The following is a 19657-nucleotide window of genomic DNA, read 5'->3' on the forward strand; positions in this document are numbered from 1 at the left end:
CACATGACCTGTATTCATTAGAATATAAAAATAAAAGTACAGCACATACTGTAAAATTCCGAAAATAAGCCCCTCCAAATATAATCCCCCCAAACCGGTTACGCAAAAAAGCCTCTGTTAAATCGCCCCTCCAAATATAAGCCCCCAGGGGGCTTGTGCTTGGAAAATTGCCCTCAAATACAAAGTAAAACAAAGCAAAAACGGTAAATTTACTTCCAGCTATAAGGCTAGCCCAATCGATTTTGAAACACAAATTTCGCTTCGTAGATACACCCCTCCGTATATAAGCCCTCCGAATATAAGCCCCTCCAAAAATAAGCCCCTAAAAAAGGGTCTTTGACAAATATAAGCCCTGGGGCTTATTTTTGGAATTTTATGTTAACCTAAATGCGCTATTGCATTCACCCCTAATAGGCCCCGTCCAAAACTATGGTACCCTTGATGAGCCAACTGTTCAAACATTTACTTTCCAAAATTTGTGAACCCCTTACATGAGAAACAAAAATTAAACTCAGCTGGAAGGGTGACCCGCCCATAATCAGCGACAAAATTGTTGAGACATTATACTCAAACAGGGTAACTCCAGAGAACAAAAGAATCCACACCCCTCCCCTGTCCCCTCCATTCAAAGTTGGGGTGTTTGTTGTTTTCTATGGGTAGCTCAAACAGCATCACAACATTGCATGTAGGGATGGGGGGTGAAAAAGCTTTCTTTTCCCCATTTGAAGTCAGTAAAACATCAGAAAGCCCCTTTTGGGCAAAGTGTCTGAACTAATTTTGTCGCTGATTGTAGCCACGTCACCCCTTCCTCAGTGTTAGGGTCACCCTCCTACCCAGGCCAACTTTTCTACAGATGATCACTTTGGCTTGGGTAACTTGTTAAAGGCGACAAACAATCAGAGCATGCACGAGCACTGTTAACTGGGGCAAAGGGGTCTCCTTTTTTCTTATATAAACACTCCCTAATTAGTTGACTTGGCTGGGAGGGTGACCTTCTTTCCCAGGACAACTTTTCTCCCTGAAAACGAGGCCTAAGGCTTCCATAAATTTTGAGTGTACCCCAGAAAATTTTCTTGAAAAGTTACTTTTTGCTCTAAAATTTGCATCAATTCTTTATTTATCCCTGAAGATTTCCAAACAAATTTTTAACCCTAGAGAATTCCATTTACACTACCCCTAAAAATTTCTTCAACTCTTATTACTTCCATAGCTCCTCAACCCGGGGGGTGCGAAAACTTAACGCAATAGACCAATAACGAGTTAGGAGTATTTCCTCTGATTTATTATGAACATAATGGCAAGAATGCTGGAGTTTATTCGAAATAACAAAAAAGACGACTAAGTGTATCACCAAATTATGATACTTCATATAGATTATTTCACTCACCATGACTGGAAACGTTCTAAAAAGCCTCAAACAGTTTACACGTGAAGAAACCTGCTCCAAGAACTTGCTCATGTCACGTCACACGATCTCCACGAGCCGTCGTCCGTAATAGAGGACTGGCACTAGGGTTCTTTTCACCGCTGGACAGTACAATAACTGTATGGGCTCATAAAACATGGCGGATGGAAGTTCGAAGGAACTTCGGAAGGGTGATGATGAATTAGATTCCTTATTAGACAGTAAGTTCCTTGCCTTCATTCATGTTGCTGTCTCTAGATACAATCTATGCATTTAGGTGCTTTTTAGCAGCTATGTGCTGTTTCGTGGCTGCTTCGCCTAGTTTATCAACACACTACCCTGAACAGTTGAAGTACTAGTCTATTGCCCAATCGATGAATGTTTATAGGCGACTTGTAGACCCTTTGAGAGACGAGTATATCAGTAAAAACCTAGTTTGAATAAAGGAAATAATCGTACAGGATTAATTAACTGCCCAGTCGTGTTCACCCCAGGATTTCACCAAGGATAATTATTATGAAGACTCACTGGGCAAAGGTTGACTTTCTCTTGAGCTTGAGAACGGCATAAGGGCTATTACATATCGGGAGGTGGTTTTATTACATGTAGGCAACTGAAGTTGGAAGGCATTAATTTACAGAAAAGAAAAGCAAGCAGCCAGATAAACACCACTAATTTTACATTTAAGGTTATTATTTTTGTCATGAAAGGCACATTTTAGGTTTAAGTGGAGTGTCATGTTATGTTACCCTGGGCCGAGTTGCTCGAAGGCCGATTAGCCCTTAACCTGGGGTTAAATTTAACCTGGGTTTCTTTTTCTTGTGTTCAAAAGTGTTTTCTGGGATAATTCTGATAATTCTTTTTTGAGCTTCCAATCATCAACTTGTAGACAAAAAGAATTCAAACTGAAATGCTTTTTAAGCTTTCAAATCTGAATTCAAATCTCACACTAACCCTGGGTTATCTTAACCCAGCTTTGAACAACCCGGCCCTGGGTGCCAGAGGTTTTCTTTCTGTTGTTTGCAGTGCAAATTGAATGGCAAAAGGGGGATCACGATCCCGGCTTCGCTGCTCAATTTTCGCTGCAAACAACAGGAAAAAAAACCTCTGGTACCCAGGGTAATGTTATGTTTACTGTAAATGACATTTACAAATGTATCCAGGTGCTCTTGAAGATTTTGACAAAAATATCCCATCAACCACAAGACAGTCAGGAAGTGTTTGCCAAAATGAGGTTCAACCAGCTGCATGTAGTTCTACAGAAAAAGCAGAATGCAACGGTGAAGAAAGAAGTGGCGGCACAGCAGGAAAGGATTCTTCTCCATCACAAGGGGATTCTAATGCTCAAATGGAAGCCCATTTTGCTAAAGCGGCAGAAGACCTTGAAAATGCTGTGAAGACAATGCTTGGAAATGAGCCTGAGTTATTAGCTCAGCTGGGTCAGTTTGCTCAAGCAACGACTCAAGCTGATCATGGTATGTTTTGGTACAATTTTACATCCAGTACCATTAACTATCACTTATAAGCCCCCCTTGTTATAAGCCCAGACTACATGTAAACAAAAAAAGGTCAATATTGTGAGCTTCCCACAAATAAGTCCCCTCTGGCTTGTATTGAGATCCGGGGGGTACTTTAGAACTTTTTGGGTGGGGATGTGCCGCTGAGACCCTGGAACCCTTAGCCTATGCCAGAGCTACAACCAGTTGCAAAAGTACTTGAGACACTGTACCGTATTTTGGCTTAAATGGCCTGTCCATGATCTTGTGCTCGTGACCCCCCCTCCACCCCTTTTCAAAGTTGCTAGCAATACAAGACCATGCTCAAAACTTGGAGGAACAACTTTGAATGGGGGGAGAAGGGGGGTCAGTATTTTATCTCACAGACCTGTGACTAGCAGCGATTTGAAGCAAGACAGGTTGTTTTTTCGTGAGAGTGTCTCAACATTTTTACAACTGGTTGTAGTTCAAGTGAATTTTGCTACCCTATACTAGACTAAACTCCCCTAATCTCCCCCTGTCCTAGAGTAGCTGTTTTCCAGAAACAACTGAGGTCACTAGCACAGTCCAGCCAAAACAAAACCGATTTGATTTTTTTATATTTTTGAGTAACAATTCCCAGTTTCCCAAGTCTAGAATAAAATCTTCAGCCATTATTGATCAGTTTAAAATGGAAAATGATACCCTCTTCTAGACCCAAACTCTCTGATTTGCCCTATCCCAGGGTAAACTGCTTGAAAACCATACCCTTCACAGCGGCACATACCTATATAGCCCATATATGGCAGTATCCCCCCCCCCAGTATTGAAATGATTATTTGATTTATTACAACATTTTGAAGCTTAACCCTTTAAGCCCCAGTATCCACATACAAATTCTCCAGACTGATCTCTATACATTTCTTTTAAGAATAGTTGAGAGAATTATTTTGCTTTAAGATCAAAGCATTCTCCCTTTGGTAATCAATTTAGTAATTCTCATAACCTTTATTTTTGATGATCTGCTGATGTTGTTAGGAGAAAATTGATGTTGGTCACTCTTGGGACCTGAAGGGTTGACTAATAACCAGTAAATGCAAAACATATTTTGGTCAGCATAGTATTCCTTTATGCATCTCATCAGTACGCCCTCAGATCGCTTTTCCTTGATTACATGTAGAGTAGTTTTTATGAACAAGGCAAAAATTCCTTTTATTCTAGAGCATGGTGTTGGCACTTAGTAGGTAAAAGGGAGTTGTGCGCCACCCAGAATCAGATTTTTATTTGTGTCCTTGTATCACAGGGATTTTGCATTCAAAAATAATGATACCACCCTCATTCTTCACTCCAGGAAATGTCTCTTATATGGTGACTTTTATTGAATCTCCTGGAAGATGTGCCAAAAAATTATTTATTTTTTATTAATTAATTGTTTCTGTTTTTGTGAAGCTTATTTAGACACAGGGACAGTAATCCACAAATGAGTCTTGTATTCACTCAAAAAATACACTTAGGTGCTTGATATAAATGTGTGTGATTTCCCTGCGATGCACTGTATCATCGTTCATTTTCTGACCTCCCTGTGTGTGAAAGCCCTGGTTCTTGTGTCCATTGTGCTGGGGTCCTGTATTATGGTAGTTTTTAGCTTTCTTTAAGGCCGATACACACGAGTGATTTTGCTCCCAGAGCATGGTCCAGGGGCACGCTCCGAGAGCAAATTTCCTCCATGTGTCCCAACAATTTCATGGGTACACATCATCCTCGGGAGCAGAATTTCCACCCCGCAAAATGCTCCACGATATTTAACTGGTTAAATATTTGGGAGCAAGCTCCCGGGGCAAATTGAGCGAACTTGAAAACGCTCCCTCATGTGTACTGACACGTGCAAAATGAGCCTGGAACATGCTCCGGGAGCAAAACCCCTCTTGTGTGCAGCCTTTAAGTCATTAAATGTAGGCAAAAAAATAACAATAATATGTTTTTCTCTCTTAGATAACCCTTCATCTATGGCTGACCTTGAAGCAAATTTGACAAGAACCATGAATAATTTGGCTCAAAATGCTAAAGAACTGGAGGTATATTAAATATTGTTAAATTGATCTAAACTGATCCATAATAAGTAGGTCCAGTTGTATCACAGTAGAGTTTAACCATTTAATTTTTAACTACATGATTTGCAAACTCACCCAATGTCCTCATGTGCTTCTCCTGGTTAATTGCAATGGACACAGATGCTTTGGAGGTTACAGATACATGTACGTGAAAGGGTCTGAAAGTTTTCACCCTGAAATCATTGGACATGTCATTTTTTTGCACACAATCTGCAAGATCAATACTGTTGCAAATTTTAAGAGTATACTATCTATGGTTGGTGTAATCTGGGGAGAAGTCTCAATTGCCTGTAAGGGGCAAGAGGGGTTGCGTGTACATGAGGCCCAGAAAATATCCATACCCCACATGGAAGGGATTTTTTTTATGAACCCCCCCCCCCCCACCCTTTTGTCCCCTGTTGAAATTCGGTCATGTATCCTTCAGTCAAGAGTGCTCATTGTCTAGCCTAGTCTTCAGGGTCTCTCTTCTTCCCAGACTGTAGGAATGTGGTTGCCTAACATGCAGGAGCGTTGCGTCCATATACGCACACTCGCCTGTGCGTACAGCTAAAATCTGGAAAAGAAATATTTTGTATTTTTATTTCCTGAAAGCATTTTTCTCATTAGATCGGTATGACTGATAAATTTTTTACATCATAATTATTGGTGTCTTTGTGTTGGTCTGACGGGTAGATGTCTTGTCCTTTGCTTGTACCAGTGTCACTGTTTAACCCTTTTTAGTTAAACACTCCACCTGACCGATAACACTAGAGACCAGTAAAATAAACAACTAACAACTACTGCATTTGCCTTCTTATTTATATGCTGAAAATGTATTGTGGAAATACCTAAGAAATGGCATTTCTGAGACTCTAAATTTAAAAATTTCTGGGGGACCATGCCACCAGACCTCCTAGTTTGGAGAGTCTTCGGCCGGCGCTCTCAATTTTTTTCGCTTGCATACACCTTCAAAACCTCACGCTACAGCATGTATGCCCCTGCCATGATGAACCCAAATATCTAAGTTACAGTGTATAACCACAGTCTGTGAGATTTTGATGTTACATTCTGTCCCCTCAGAACTGTCCAACAGGAGCATTCAATGAAGATTTCTTGAAGGCCATGATGGACATGAACCTTGACGGAGGTGGCAGTGAAGGAGAGCTGGATTTCCTTCCTTTAATGCAGGGCATGATGGAAAACCTCCTGTCCAAGGAAGTTCTTTATCCTGCTTTGAAAGACTTACAAGATAAGGTGAGGCAAGCAGTATTGTACAATAATATTAGTGTGATCTGGAGAGATTATGCCTCAAAACTGCACTAAGCCTTACTTGCTTTCAGACACCAAAAATAACTTCTTGTCCTTTGACATGTAAAGAACTGGAACAGGAACAGTTGTGGGGCGAACTCCAGGCAGGGGATTGGGGGTACTTCCTATAATGGCCTATATGGGGAGGCTCTGCCCAAAAGGGGTATCTTTTTCAGGCTTCAGGTATATGAAAGGGTAGGAATTTCACAAGTCAAAGTATATAAAAGGGTAGGGAAATCAGTCATTCCGATCTGTAAAGAGGATCAAAACGGCTAACAGATGCATGGCTGTGAAAAAATTGAGAAAATTTGCTTGATTTGAGATTTATTCGTGTTGTAACACAGTGTATTTACAGTAGTTTAAAGGGATCCAAAGTTCTCAACTAGGTATGGGAAAAGGTCACCATTTGTCAATAGAAGGTCTGAGCCTCACCATATAAAACTTCAAGGAGTAACCCCCCCCCCCCCCCCCCCCCACCTTCTGAAGGATTTTGTGTAAGAGCACAGTGAGTGGCTGCATAGGAGACTAACAGACACTGAAGGGGTCATGGAAAGGTCCGTATTAACTAGGTGTCCATTTTAACTGGGTCATGTTAAAATTAATGTTAAGTCAAAAACACTTTTTATTAAAACAAAATATTAAAGAAATAAAAGAGGACATTAGCATTGTCAAATTAAACATCTCTAACCTTCATAAAGCTGTCATTCCATGAACAAAATCCATGCAAAACAATAAAAGAAATTGCTCGTTAACTAAAATCAATCAAGATTGTTCTCTGCATAACTAGTTTGATGCCAAAATAATCTGAATTTGACATCTACAAATCATCCTATCTGGTGTACTGAAGCACTGGGAACATTGACATGCTGTCAACTGCAGGGTTTTTTACCTTGAAAAAGGGAAGGTTTGTTAGAACACACAGTTGATAATAAAGTGTCTGCATAAGTGAGGTTCACTTTCCATATGAATGTGTTCATTGGGCAAGAAACAAGTGTCTGTTGTCCGCATTAACGGGTGTCTGTATGAAGCAGGTTGAATTTAGAGAAAGTGTATGGGCTTTCCAAGGGACAAAGCAAATTGTCCGTAATAACCAGGTGTCTGGATTAATCCTTTAAGTCCCAATAGTGACCCACATCAATTTTCTCCTAACAATATCCATATGTTGCCAAGAGGAATGGTTCTGAGAGTTAATAAAATGATCACTAAAGAGAAAATGCTTTGATCTACTATCAAACTCTCTCAACTAATTCTTTAAAGAAATGTACGAAGATCGGTATGGAGAATTTATATGTGGACATTGGGGCTTAAAGAGTTAAGTGGGTGTCCATAAAGCAGGGTTCAACTGTTATTATAAAATTCTTCGTCAGACATGTAACTACACTGTACTGTCAAGGGAGACTCATTGTTACAGTAATTATGTCAAAAATGTGATAGGATATTTTTGTACATAAATCTTCATCTTTTTTCTTACTTTCCTTTATTATCATCAGTACCCGACTTGGCTGGAAGAAAAAAGATCTTCCTTGGGTGCAGAAGAATTAGGCCGATATGAAAGACAACTTAGTTTGGTCTCAGAGGTTTGTTCAGAATATGAGGCTGAGAGGTCAAGCGACTCTGATGAGATCAAGAAAAAACGATTTGAAAAACTGTTGGGCCTTATGCAGAAGGTGAGTCACATACAGTCGAAACCTCCATGTGCAACCACTTGTAGCAGGCAATTAGGCGGTCAACAGTAATACAACACACCAAAATTTTCTTATGAATTTTCTCATGAAAATCGGAACCTCTCGTAAACAAACACTTCTTGTTAGTGAACTCATCCTCAGTTTAATAATTTTCCATTGTTTTCAATCTCAACCACTCGCAACCACTTGATGCATGGTTTGATCTACACGTTCATTTTATGTGCTATGCTTGTTAAGCCTTGTGCGAACGGATACAACATTGTTGGCCAACAACTCCCAGCATTGTTAGATGTTCCATGTTGCGTCCGTTTGCCCACCCTGTTTGCGCAAAGTTTGAAACTGGTCAACCTTTTAGCCCCGTGCAAACGTACGCAACATTGTTGGGAGTTGTTGGGTCTGTTTGCAAGTAGCTTTAGATAGCAGAACTTTTAGTGAGAACATGGAAGTACACATGTCATACCAACCTCATCCCCAGGGTGCTTTTCCCTGGCTTTGGCCCCACCTCCAAAGCCAGGGAAAAGCCCCCTGGGGACGAGGTTGATATCGTACCATACTGTAGATATAGCATGCATTACATTATCTACCTTAAAGATGATATGTCTGGATCTCTTTTCGGAAGAGACCCCCTGTGGTTTGATTCTTGTGAAAGACCACTTCTTGTAGGCAACCACTAAGTCTTCGCATTTTGCGTGGTAGCTTGAGGGAGGTTTGACCTATATAGCCAGCTATTCCTGTGGAGAGGGTATTATTTTTCTCTTGTGAAAATTTGAGATCCTAAACTTCTTACATTTGATCAGATTCTCTTGCTGCTGCCTGCTCAATTTTTATGGAATACCTTTGTTAGAAATGAATATTCGATTGACCAAAAATAACAGCCGTTCACCACCAGCTTTGCAATCACACGTTAGTTGCGCAAAGTCCTCCTGGGAGATTGTCCCGTGAAATCAGCCACATCCAGATTCTGAACAAGAAGTTGGCCTCTTTTACATCATGATAGCCTGCATAGCCGGCGCTTGGAAGTAATGGGCGCAAGAAAGAACCCGGCGCGCGAGAGAGACACGCGAGGGGGGGGGTTTTCCTCTCCCCTCGCGTGTCTCTCTCGCGAGGGCCCCGTTCTTTCCTGCACCCATTACTTCCAAGCAGCGCCGGCTACGCAGGCTAACATTATGAAAATTTGTAATTTTTATCTGTTTTCAATGTTACATCATTTAGATGCAAGAATGCGGACAGCCGCCATCAGAACTTGTTGGAGAAATGGTAAGATTACATTTTTTTTTCGGTATGTTTTAGTTAGGGTTGATATTTTCATTGGTAGCCGGTGGCAAAAATAGTAACCCCTTTTATGTGTCTTGAGGGATCGTTATACGTTTCTGGGAAACTGCCCACCTACCCCTCCCCTAAGCCAACATTTTGTCCTAAGTGAGAAGTAAGCAAGTAAGTAAGTGTTAATGTTGGCTTAGGGGAGGGGTAGGGTAATTGAAGACATTGAACAAAGCTCGCAAAAAGCATGTACAGCAACATTAAAGTCACAACATTATCCGCTTATCCATCTTGGATAGATGCGCTTTGGAGGCATGTGGGGCCATTTCAAAAGCCTACATCTTCACCTGTCCACACCAAAAACGAGGCATTTTCAAAACGATACGTTTTCAAAAAACTTCACTTTTGAAACCGTTTTGGAAAGCTTTCGTTTTTATCAGTGTTTTCGGGCGTTGTAGTGTGGATGATAGGCGAAAACGCATCAAAACCTTTGCGGCTTTAACCGGAAACGCATTAGTGTGGATGGCGCCTCAGACAACGAGTTGTCCCTCATTTTCCTCAGCAATGGTAGAACGAGCGAATTACGCGTGCGCGTGTGAAAAACGCTACCCGCGAGGAAAGGTGATACGCGCGCGGAGGGAAGGAGGAAGGCGGGTGACGTTAAGTCCTTCGCCTTGTTTTCTCCATCCTTACTTATTAATTGGAATGAGAGGTAAATGAAACACTTTGCTCTTCGAAAAGAGGAGTAGACGTAGACTCCGGTGGTGTTGTCTATCTCTCATGGGGAGAGGGGAGTGTCACAGGCTTGATGCTGTTGCGCTGGCTGAAAGCTAGAAATTGCGAATGTGTTAAACAACAAAAGCAATTGTTGAACACACAGAAAACGCACCCAAAAGGAGGGTCTACTAGTAAACTATGTTGTGTTGTGTTCAAAAACTGACACAACATTTTTCGAGGTTGTACTGTGTGCACTATTGCACCCTGCGAGCCAGAGCCCATCTTTTGTCTTCTTCTTGAGGAGAAAATGAGACTCTGCGTAAGTTGCGTACGCGTCAAGCCTATGAAGTCATAGTCTTCTTCGCAGCCGTTATTAGGGGAAGATAAGGAGCGTTGCGTGACAACCATAGAATAGCCTGCGAAGGAGACTATCGAAGTCGCCGCAGACCAAATCTCTGGACTGTGAACATCCGTTAATTACTGACCCCGCTGTACCAAGCGCACGGCTTTTTTAGGCCTGGGTTCGAAACTGTACCCTAGTAACATGCAACGCATACGCCAAAGAAAGGCTTCGCTGGCTGGGTAACACTTTTGTTATTCTTTTCCTCTTTGAGTCTCAATGTTTTATTCACTCCTTCCCCAGCCCCCAGGTTTTCTTGGTCCTCTTCCTGAGATGCCGGAACCGCCAGAAATATCAGACATACCTGATGAACTTAAAAATGAGTGCAAAGTGACATAGCATTGAGTGTCGTATTCTCAGAATGTGACACAAATTCGATACAACCCGCGAGGGTCAATAACTACTGCACGCAGTCTTGAAGCAATACAATGTGGTGCAATTAAATGGTGGGCCGTCGCTCTAATAGGAAGAAATTGACCGGTGCCACTGATGGATATGAACAATTATCAGCTATGTATAATATACAAAAAAATGATAACTTTAAGGAATGTAGTGTATGAGCTACAATAATACCGTATTTATTCGATTAACCGCCCTGGGCGCTTATTAAATTTTTGGACCTTGAGAGTGGGCGCTTATTCAAGGTGGGCGCTTATTCGAGGCTGGGCGCTCATGAAAATTTTCACCACTTTCAGCAAGTGAAGTATGTTTATTTTGCGACAAAACAATAAATGCTAATAACAAAACGCGAAGAAGTAACAATGCAAGGTTTCTGTAAAATACTCTGAAGAAAACTCCGTCCTCGGGGAAGTCTCTTATTAGAATTTATTCACTCAAGTGGGTGGGGTGGGGGTGAGCGCTTATTCGAGTTTGATTGGGAGGAGGGGGTGGGCGCTTGTTAACTTTTTCTGCCTTTAGGATGGGCGCTTATTCGAGGTGGGCGCTAATTCGAGGTTGGGCGCTTATTCGAATAAATACGGTATGCTCACTGAGCTCTGCAATAATAAACAATTATTGGATGAGGTTCTTGTGATGTCTGGAATAATCAAGGTCGAGCCGACGCTGATAACACTTACCGAGACCATGATTATTTAGGATACCACAAAAACCGAATCTAAAAATTGTTTTATTATACATTGTTTTGAAAAAAATAAAACCAAACACACCGTTGCAAGGAACCTGAATTGATATTGTTATTGGGAATCATGCATTGGGCGTGCGACCTACAGATTAGTTAGTTATCTCAGTTAACTAACTAATCTGTAGGTTGCGCTGATTTCCGAAATTACCTGTAGGCTCTTAGCCAATGAGAAAACAGGTAATGAATACAATGTATAATAATATTTTGCTGGTGTTTTAGATGAGACGACTAAGACAGTAAACTTCCGCTCAGAAGCCCTTGGCTTATTCATCTTCGTAAGGGGTTTTAGAAGGGCTTATAAACGGCGTGATTTATATCCTAGGGGGCTTATAACCGGGATGAAAGAAAGTGCTTTGAAAAAAGCTATGGCAGTGCTGATTAAAATACGTTTGGCATTTACTGGTTTTTAAGTAATCCTTTAAACCCTAAGATGAAAATTTGAATTCTCATTATTTGCCCCTATTCATTTCCCACGAAAGTAGTAGGGAGAAGTTGATTAACTATCAAGCAGATTCATCTTGTGTGATCATGTCCATAATTCTCATGACCACTCTGTTTACAAAATATTGATATTACACTCAGAAATTTGATGCTGATCACTCTTAAGGCTTAAAAGTTAAAATTCATAATAAATGGAATTCTTTGGCACTCGTTTTCAATACAAGCTAGAGGGGGGCTTATAATTTGGGTGTATGTACGGGAGGTAGACTGAGAAAAAACCTCATGTACAGTCTGTGCGCATGAAACTGGGAACCAAAACTCGTTTCTAGATTCCTCCCTGGAAACGAGGTTGGGAGAACAAGACTGGGTGTACGCCACTTAAGAACGCAGAGGAAACTGGGTCGAGCTGACTTACGCAAAGACTTCTGGGATCGTTGCTGGGGACGCGCCGGTGAGCAAAAAGGCTGATTTAGCAACAGAACGGGAACGTCAGTCGACGACGGCGCGCGCAAATCAAACAACTGGCTTGACCAATTGGCCATTTCGGAGTTGCGTAAGGAACTGGAGCGAGTTTCAAATTTGAACTAATCATCGATAAACTGACACCACCATTTAAAATGTCATGTTGAGATTGGTTATTTGACCAAGGGATCAAGTTATGACTCTTGAAACATGGTTAAAGATCCATACAAACGTCTGTAATTTTGTGACAACGTTCCCCAAAACCACATAAACTCTTAATTTTGACCAAAAGGATCGCAGCCTCTGGGAACGAGATTGGAAGCGAAAAAAAACCTAGAAGCGGGGTTGTAGGAATTGATTAAGAAGCAGCACTGTGATTGAATAATGAATGTCAGGACTACCAGTTTTACACTCATGAATATTTTAGTAAGCAACAAGAAATCTATTTTTTGAAAAGGAATCCGTAAAATCAATTTTACTAGTGTGGGGAAGACTGGAACATTTGTAACGAGGGCCGTCATTGGTAGTGTCACGAAACAGTCGTTAAAAAAAAACCAAGAATTGCCTCTAATCCCGATACCATTGGGAAGTGCAGGTAATAAGGGCTCTGCCTTCTAAGGCTGCAGGGGGCACGGACTTTAAAAGTGGGGTGCCGGTGACAAGTGAGAAGACGTAGTGAGGCTGCCTCCTCCACTGGCTTTCCCAAGACTAAGTGGCGATTGTGGAACTCACGAGCACCCGAGACAAGCGAGAAGCGCGAGAGACGGATAATGGGAACGAGCTTTGTCTCCGCTTTCCACAGTGATCGCGAGCGACTGGGAACAAGGCAGGTAGTGAGGGATTATGAGGACAAGCGCGATCAGAAATAGGCTTACAATTTTTTTAAGGCTCCATTGTCGCGCAATTGCCAAAAGCGAATTGAGCACGAGGAAAACTAAACCATATCAGAAAGCCTTGGAGTCATGTTAGAATTTTCATCTATCGAAGGTGGGCTATTCCGTTCACCCTCGCTAACCCTTAATGTAAAGTATCCCCAAATAAGCGATCGCGAGCGCCTGGGAACGAGGAAAAAGAAGCCCAAACGAAAGTTTAGAAAAGGTGCAGACTGTATGCACTGAGAGAAACATTACAAGGATGGTGGAGATAAAACTTCCTGGAAATTTACGTTAGTAGACAACTCTCGACTTGCACTATATCTTACGCATTCAAGACACACTCCCTTTTGGCACTAGCCTTTCATTTCTCAACACGAGTCTACTGCTTCGTTCCCTTGGAAGAAAGGGGAAAATGAATTAAATGGAACTTGGAAAAGGGCAAAGTGGAGGGAGCTTTAATTTCAACCTGAAAGTCGCCCCATCTTCTCTCCAGTCCAGAGCAAACCTGTGACTGTTTGGGAAACATTCCGTTATTCAGTATGCAGAATCAACTAAATACTTGATTTTTTAGACCCACTAAGATCCTGGCAAAAAATATTCACAACTTTTTGATGTTCCGATTGCATCGAGGAACTTAGACCCACAGGCTCCTATAAAACTTTTGAGGTGCAGATAACCAAGGGAGTTAAAAAGGGGAGTTGCTCATAAAAAGGTACTGAAGGGTTTCAACCAAAAAACAACACAGTGTTTCCATGAAATTGTCCTTTAATGTCCAACCTTTTACAAACAGAAAATGGGCAATATCTACAGTCAAAATCCGGTTTAAGTCATACTACTGGATAACAATTTTGTCTTGTCTGAAGACCAAACAAAAAAGAAAAATCACACTGAGTGAAAAAAAAAAAAAAAATTTTCCTGAGTTGGTAAAAAAAAGTCTAAGGCCCATCAGGTTGAAGAGGACATGCCACACAAGGACTCGATGTCTCTCTAGGAGTCGTTCAGAGTCAGCTTGTCAAACTGGTATTCACCCAGTCCAGGACCAACACGCTTCAGGTTGGTGACATAATCAGAGAACTGTTTGATGGACTCCACCTGCTCTTCAAGGAAGTTCTCTTCAATGAAGTCCATCATCTGCCCGAAAAATAACAGAGGGGACCGTTGAAGACACAAAAGATAGAAGAAAGTCTTATGTATGCTGTAGGACTCAAGCAAAGAGACCCTAATGAATGTACGTAGACATGTGGTATGTTACATTACCATTTTTGAGCCTGGTCATCACAACTTATATCACAGCAGGTACTTAATCAGGGCTAGAAAAAAATATCTTGAATTCCATCTTGTCCTTTAATCAAGCAGTTCTCACATTTTGTTTGACCAGGGCCACTTGACAAATATTAGCTAATGACTTTGTTAGAGGATGACTGGCCTAGAAAATTTACCATTGAGCATGCAAGCTTTAAAGTAACTTGCCCAGCACAAAAATCTACTTGTTACGGACTAACAGACGGGATTTTATCAAGCCCTGTTAATAACATTGCAGGAGCATCAAAGGCACAGCAAGCATTACTAGGCAGCAAAGGAAATCCATAGGAAGCAGCTACAATGACATTAGCATAATGCCTACATGACAAAACATCAACAAGGAGAATTACACACGCAGTATTCTTTGAAGATAAATTGTCACCGCTTCTATATTTTTCAATACAAGCCTAATTTTTCAAGTCTGTCATTTGTAATCCATGTCGTAATAGGCCATTTGCAGTAAGAGGTCATGTGACATCGTTTATGAAAGTTATATGATTTTGCCTTCAAAAAACAATTAGTGGGTCATATCTTAAACAAAATAATAGCGATTTGGTTTTTTAAACCTGCACCATTTTCTTAAAATGAGTAAGTTCGTAGCTGGTCACGCGACCAAAATGTGATTTTTAAAATTATGAATTACCTCTCCCTGAACACAAATTTTGCACTTTAACTTCAAGGAAAATGTTGAAAAGATGATATGGTAACATTTAAAACACATCTGAGCATAACTATCAAGCATTTAACAAGATATAAGCAAAAAGTAGTTTTGGCCACTATGTTGGAGGGCAAGGGTATGCCCTCCAACATGGTGGCCAATACAAATCATACTACTTGGTTGAATAATCAAAGTGCCATTAAATATCTCCCAATATCTCTCAAATTTCGGGTGTAAAATAATTTTTATGTGCTCTGTCAATATTATTTTTGGCATCAGCAAGACTCCAACTCATTGTTGAAAGGAAGCATTGGTCACGTGACCTCTTGGTGCAAGTAGCCTATTCATCTGTATTTCATTTATGGTTTACCTAACTTTCCTACCATTTTCTGAAGGTATTCTTCTATTCAACACACAATACTTATGGCTAGCCCCCACCCCCACCCCACAAACTTTCCACCCGCTCCAGTGTATCGGCAGAAGAATCAAGCTTGTGGCAAAGATCAAGAAATATGAGAATGTGCAAAAGAAACCCAGCCTTGCAAGTCATGTCACATCCAGTTTATTTAAAGCATTCAACAAAACAAGCACAAGGCAAGTCATTACATGAGTGTTACAATATAGAATGCTAGTCTGTCAGTCATTTTGATACTGGTGAAAATTTAGACTTAAATTCACAAACAAGAACTTTTTGGATTGTCTACGTATAATGCAGTTTCTCACAAACAATTATTTACCCCCAGAATGTTTATTCATAAATAGTCAAAAATAAAATTTTAGTCAACCTTAAATATTGAAACAGAATTATTTTTAAAAAAATCCAGAAGTTAAATATCTTGGTAAAATGCAAAAATCAATAATCATTGCTAAGATAATCTTGACTAATGTAAAGTGGTTTTATCAAACATATGTTCTCCGAGTCCAGGCCCAACACGTTTTAGTTCTGTCACAAACTCTGAAAACTGCTTGATGGATTCAACCTGCTCACTCAAGAGGTCTTCAATCATATCTCCCATCTACAATGAAGAAACGCGTCCAAGATTCCTTTCATTAATTTTGCCAAACCACACACTCTCCCCAGGAGTTTGAGAACAAAATGACTTCCCAACCAATGAAAACAACCAATTTATTTAAATGTGTGTTTTAGCAAGCAATGGAGTTGAGCACACATAAAGTTATATTAACTATAATCTTGTAAGGAATGACAATGAGACAGAAAGATGCTGAAAGTTTGAATGCAGCCTTTACAAATAAGAATAGCAGAAATGCAAATTAAGCTTTAGTACAGCGCAATGCACTTTGCAGCAGGAAGTTTCTCTAATCCCCCCCCCCCCCCTAATCATGGTGTAGATGTGTAATGTCAGCATACAATTTGTCACAATGGCCATCAAACAATTTAATTCCTCACAACATTTTACCATGAGACATACAACCTCACTTGAAGAGCTTTGAGTAGCATAAAACTCACCTGGGGATCACCATGAGAGTCCGCAATCTTATGCAGATCAAGCAAGGCTTGGTTCACATGCTTTTCCAAATCCAAAGCAGCCTCGCATGCTTCCAGTCCACTTCCCCATTCCTCCTTGTCTGGCTTCTACAAAAGGTAAATAAGACACATGAATCACATTTATCATTGATAATCAGAGGACACTTACTACAGTCATAATCCTATTGTTAAAATTCTCTGCAGGGACAGATAATGATGTCCCGACATATTTCCTGTACAGCACTGTACTCAGGGGCACCCAACAAGAATATAGTTCAAAACCACTTAAACATAGCATTGTTGAACGTATTTTAGCATTTAAAAGGTAGATATAGGCATATTTTTATCCCCTAAAAATTTTTCATCTGTTCGGATTTCTTAGCTGAAAGTCTAGTGATGCGAAAATTATAGGGATCAAAACTTACCTTTTCGAAAATTTTAGCTAGAAAAAAAGGTCCCGAAAATTGTAGGTGATCTTTTTAGGGTAAAAATCCGTTAAAAATGGGCAATTATACCATTTTTTAGATGTTCGAAAATCCTAGGAGAGTCAGGTAAGCAACAAAGTTTTCAACAAATGTTCCGAACATTCTAGATCTCAAATCGTCTTCCAAACAGATATTTTCCGAAAATTGTCGTTGGGTGCCCCTGTGTACTGCCCCCTTTGCCCCAGAAAGGCTACTTATTGGGTTGTTTTGTCAAGATTTAATACCACATTCTCCCTCACCTTACTCCTCTTAGCAAAGAAATCGAACTTACAACTAATATCGTAAAGGATGCAATAGCGAATCACCCACAATTTTCACACATGAAAGAGTCACACTATTTTATCGCACAATTTAACATGATGGGGCTTAATATAGCTCCTATTTGTAATGTCGCAGCCTAGAGGCGAGTGCGTGTACGTTTCATCTCGTATTCAGAAGGTGTTCGCTGATCCTCACGCTCCCCACAGCATAAACAGTTCTTACAGTTACCGCTAGACACGTCCATTTGTTAAACATACAAACATTTATGAAAACAGTAACAATGGGCCCACCCAAATATCTTAGGGCCCAACACGCCGTTCCTACACTTAACTCCTCCTCAAATAGCAGGGAAACACACCGAAAAACCACAAAAGGAACGAACTACAAAAATCGTTTGCATATGCACTTTGCACAATAACAGCGAGAGAAAGCCGACCTTCTCTCATGTAATGTTACACCCAGTTGAAAAGCTCTAGCACGTTCCAAAATTCCCGATTGTGTCAAATTTAATTTACGCTTACTTCAATTAATCATAGACTTTGGCTTACGTAACAATACAAAGATCATTTCGATTTTTTTTTTCACCCTTACCTTGACATCTTGCAACACAATGCGGCCTCCTCGTTCGTTCTGGTATTTCATCAGCTACAAATTGAGTGATAGTTCGGATTAATAAAACTACGGGGACACACGACTTAGATGATTTTAATATCGCCATTACGTTACCTTGCGAGCGTGTTCACGTTCCTCGTCCGATTGTTTCAGCATGAATTTGTGAAATCCTGGCAGGGCCACATCATCACGATCGAAGTGATAGGCCTAGAGCGAAAAAACACATAAACTTTAGACCACTTGAATCGAAAAAATGACAGAGGGAAGAAAGCGAACCTACCATCGACAAGTACACGTAGCTTGCATACAACTCAAGGTTGATCTGCTTGTTAATGCCAGCTTCGCACTCTTCATGATAATTCTGACGGCACAGAGACATTTTTCTTAGTTGAAACGTAGAAATCGGGGTGAACAAGACACGTTAAAACTTAAAGTTTGCAAGGAAACTGCCTCGTTCAATCACTGTTGAAGCGAAACAATCCAAAATGGCGGTTCTCGAGAGAATCGAAGGTTTTAATTGCATAGTCACGTGATGCACGTGATTTCCTAATGTCAAGCGTTGATTGGTTCAGCTAGCATTATGTGATGTCGTCATTCACACGTGACTAGGACAAATATGCTGATTCACAAGATCACGCAATCTTTGCTAAAAATAACGTTGTAGTGGACGTGATGGCATGAAAATAAACAATTACACTGGGTTTTTGTTTAAGAGGGATTCAAAATCGCTGAACCAGTGTTATGATTTCAAAGACTTAGCACGTGTGGCTCATATTTTTCGATTTTTATGCATCGCCATCCCAAATATTATAAAGTTCAACAGGCATTCCTCATAAAAAAGTTGATAGCCTGGTATGGTGACTGTTTGTGTACTGTATTGAGGCCAAAAAGGAATAGCGAAGCATGTTTTAACATCACCCCCCCCCCCCCACCCCTCAAAAAAAGAAAGAAAACAATACGAACATATTATACTGCTTATTATATGATGCTGGTGGTTTCCTTGGGATTATTTGATTTGACAACGTCTATAAGTTATTGACAATCTCCCGCTCATAACTTCCCAAAATATCCACAGCAGGGAGCTTACACAATCTGTGTAACCGTTTCTAGTTTTTAAGCAAAGTACAAAGCTTTTTTAGAAAAATCCACTTTTCAGCATGAAACAACCGAATCTGACTATTTAATGTAAAATCAGGTGAAAAAATCGGCAAAAGACGACTTTTAGGTTTTGTGATTAAAACACATCCGCCCCTGAGCCGCCCGTAACCGCCTGTGCGGATCCACGTCCTTTCTACCGCTTGTGACGTCATCAGATTTAATAATCAAGGATAACTTTGTCCGTTAACTTATGCAGAGTGAAGAGATCTTTCAAACCATACCAGAGAGCACAATTCAGTCTAGGACACCGGAGCAAAAGGCAAAAAACCATGTAACAGTGACCCAAAAATTTCCATGAAAATCTTGTTCCATTACCCACCTACCTTTCCTTTCCTTTAATCCTAAGCAAGAGCCATAATAGGACAGAGAGGGACACTCCCAGTCACGCCTTTGGGATATCTTAATCCCAAAAAAGTTATTTTTAGAACTATGCGGA

At 40.5% G+C, this 19657-nt stretch overlaps 2 protein-coding genes across 2 annotated transcripts in view; one reads left to right on the forward strand and one right to left on the reverse strand.

Moving 5' to 3' along the window:
* Window positions 1-1485: 1485 nt before the first annotated feature.
* Window positions 1486-11211, forward strand: LOC140950464 (peroxisomal biogenesis factor 19-like). The gene is made up of 7 exons (XM_073399694.1): window positions 1486-1626; window positions 2569-2880; window positions 4873-4955; window positions 6051-6224; window positions 7769-7945; window positions 9176-9220; window positions 10584-11211. Exons 1-7 carry the CDS (start codon window positions 1563-1565, stop codon window positions 10677-10679), a joined length of 951 nt encoding a protein of 316 aa, XP_073255795.1. The 5' UTR covers window positions 1486-1562; the 3' UTR covers window positions 10680-11211.
* Window positions 11212-14006: 2795 nt separating this feature from the next.
* LOC140951167 (soma ferritin-like) overlaps window positions 14007-19657 on the reverse strand; it is a 17676-nt gene continuing 12025 nt past the window's right edge. Inside the window, exons 5-8 of the mRNA XM_073400388.1 lie at window positions 18178-18270; window positions 18043-18096; window positions 16688-16813; window positions 14007-14390 (exon numbers count right to left, since the gene is read on the reverse strand). Of these exons, the coding sequence (XP_073256489.1) occupies window positions 14247-14390; window positions 16688-16813; window positions 18043-18096; window positions 18178-18270 (417 nt within the window). The 3' untranslated portion in view covers window positions 14007-14246. The remainder of the gene's footprint in view (window positions 14391-16687; window positions 16814-18042; window positions 18097-18177; window positions 18271-19657) is intronic.

Source organism: Porites lutea, chromosome 10 (assembly GCF_958299795.1).
Source record: "Porites lutea chromosome 10, jaPorLute2.1, whole genome shotgun sequence".
NCBI classification, from domain to species: Eukaryota; Metazoa; Cnidaria; class Anthozoa; order Scleractinia; family Poritidae; genus Porites; species Porites lutea.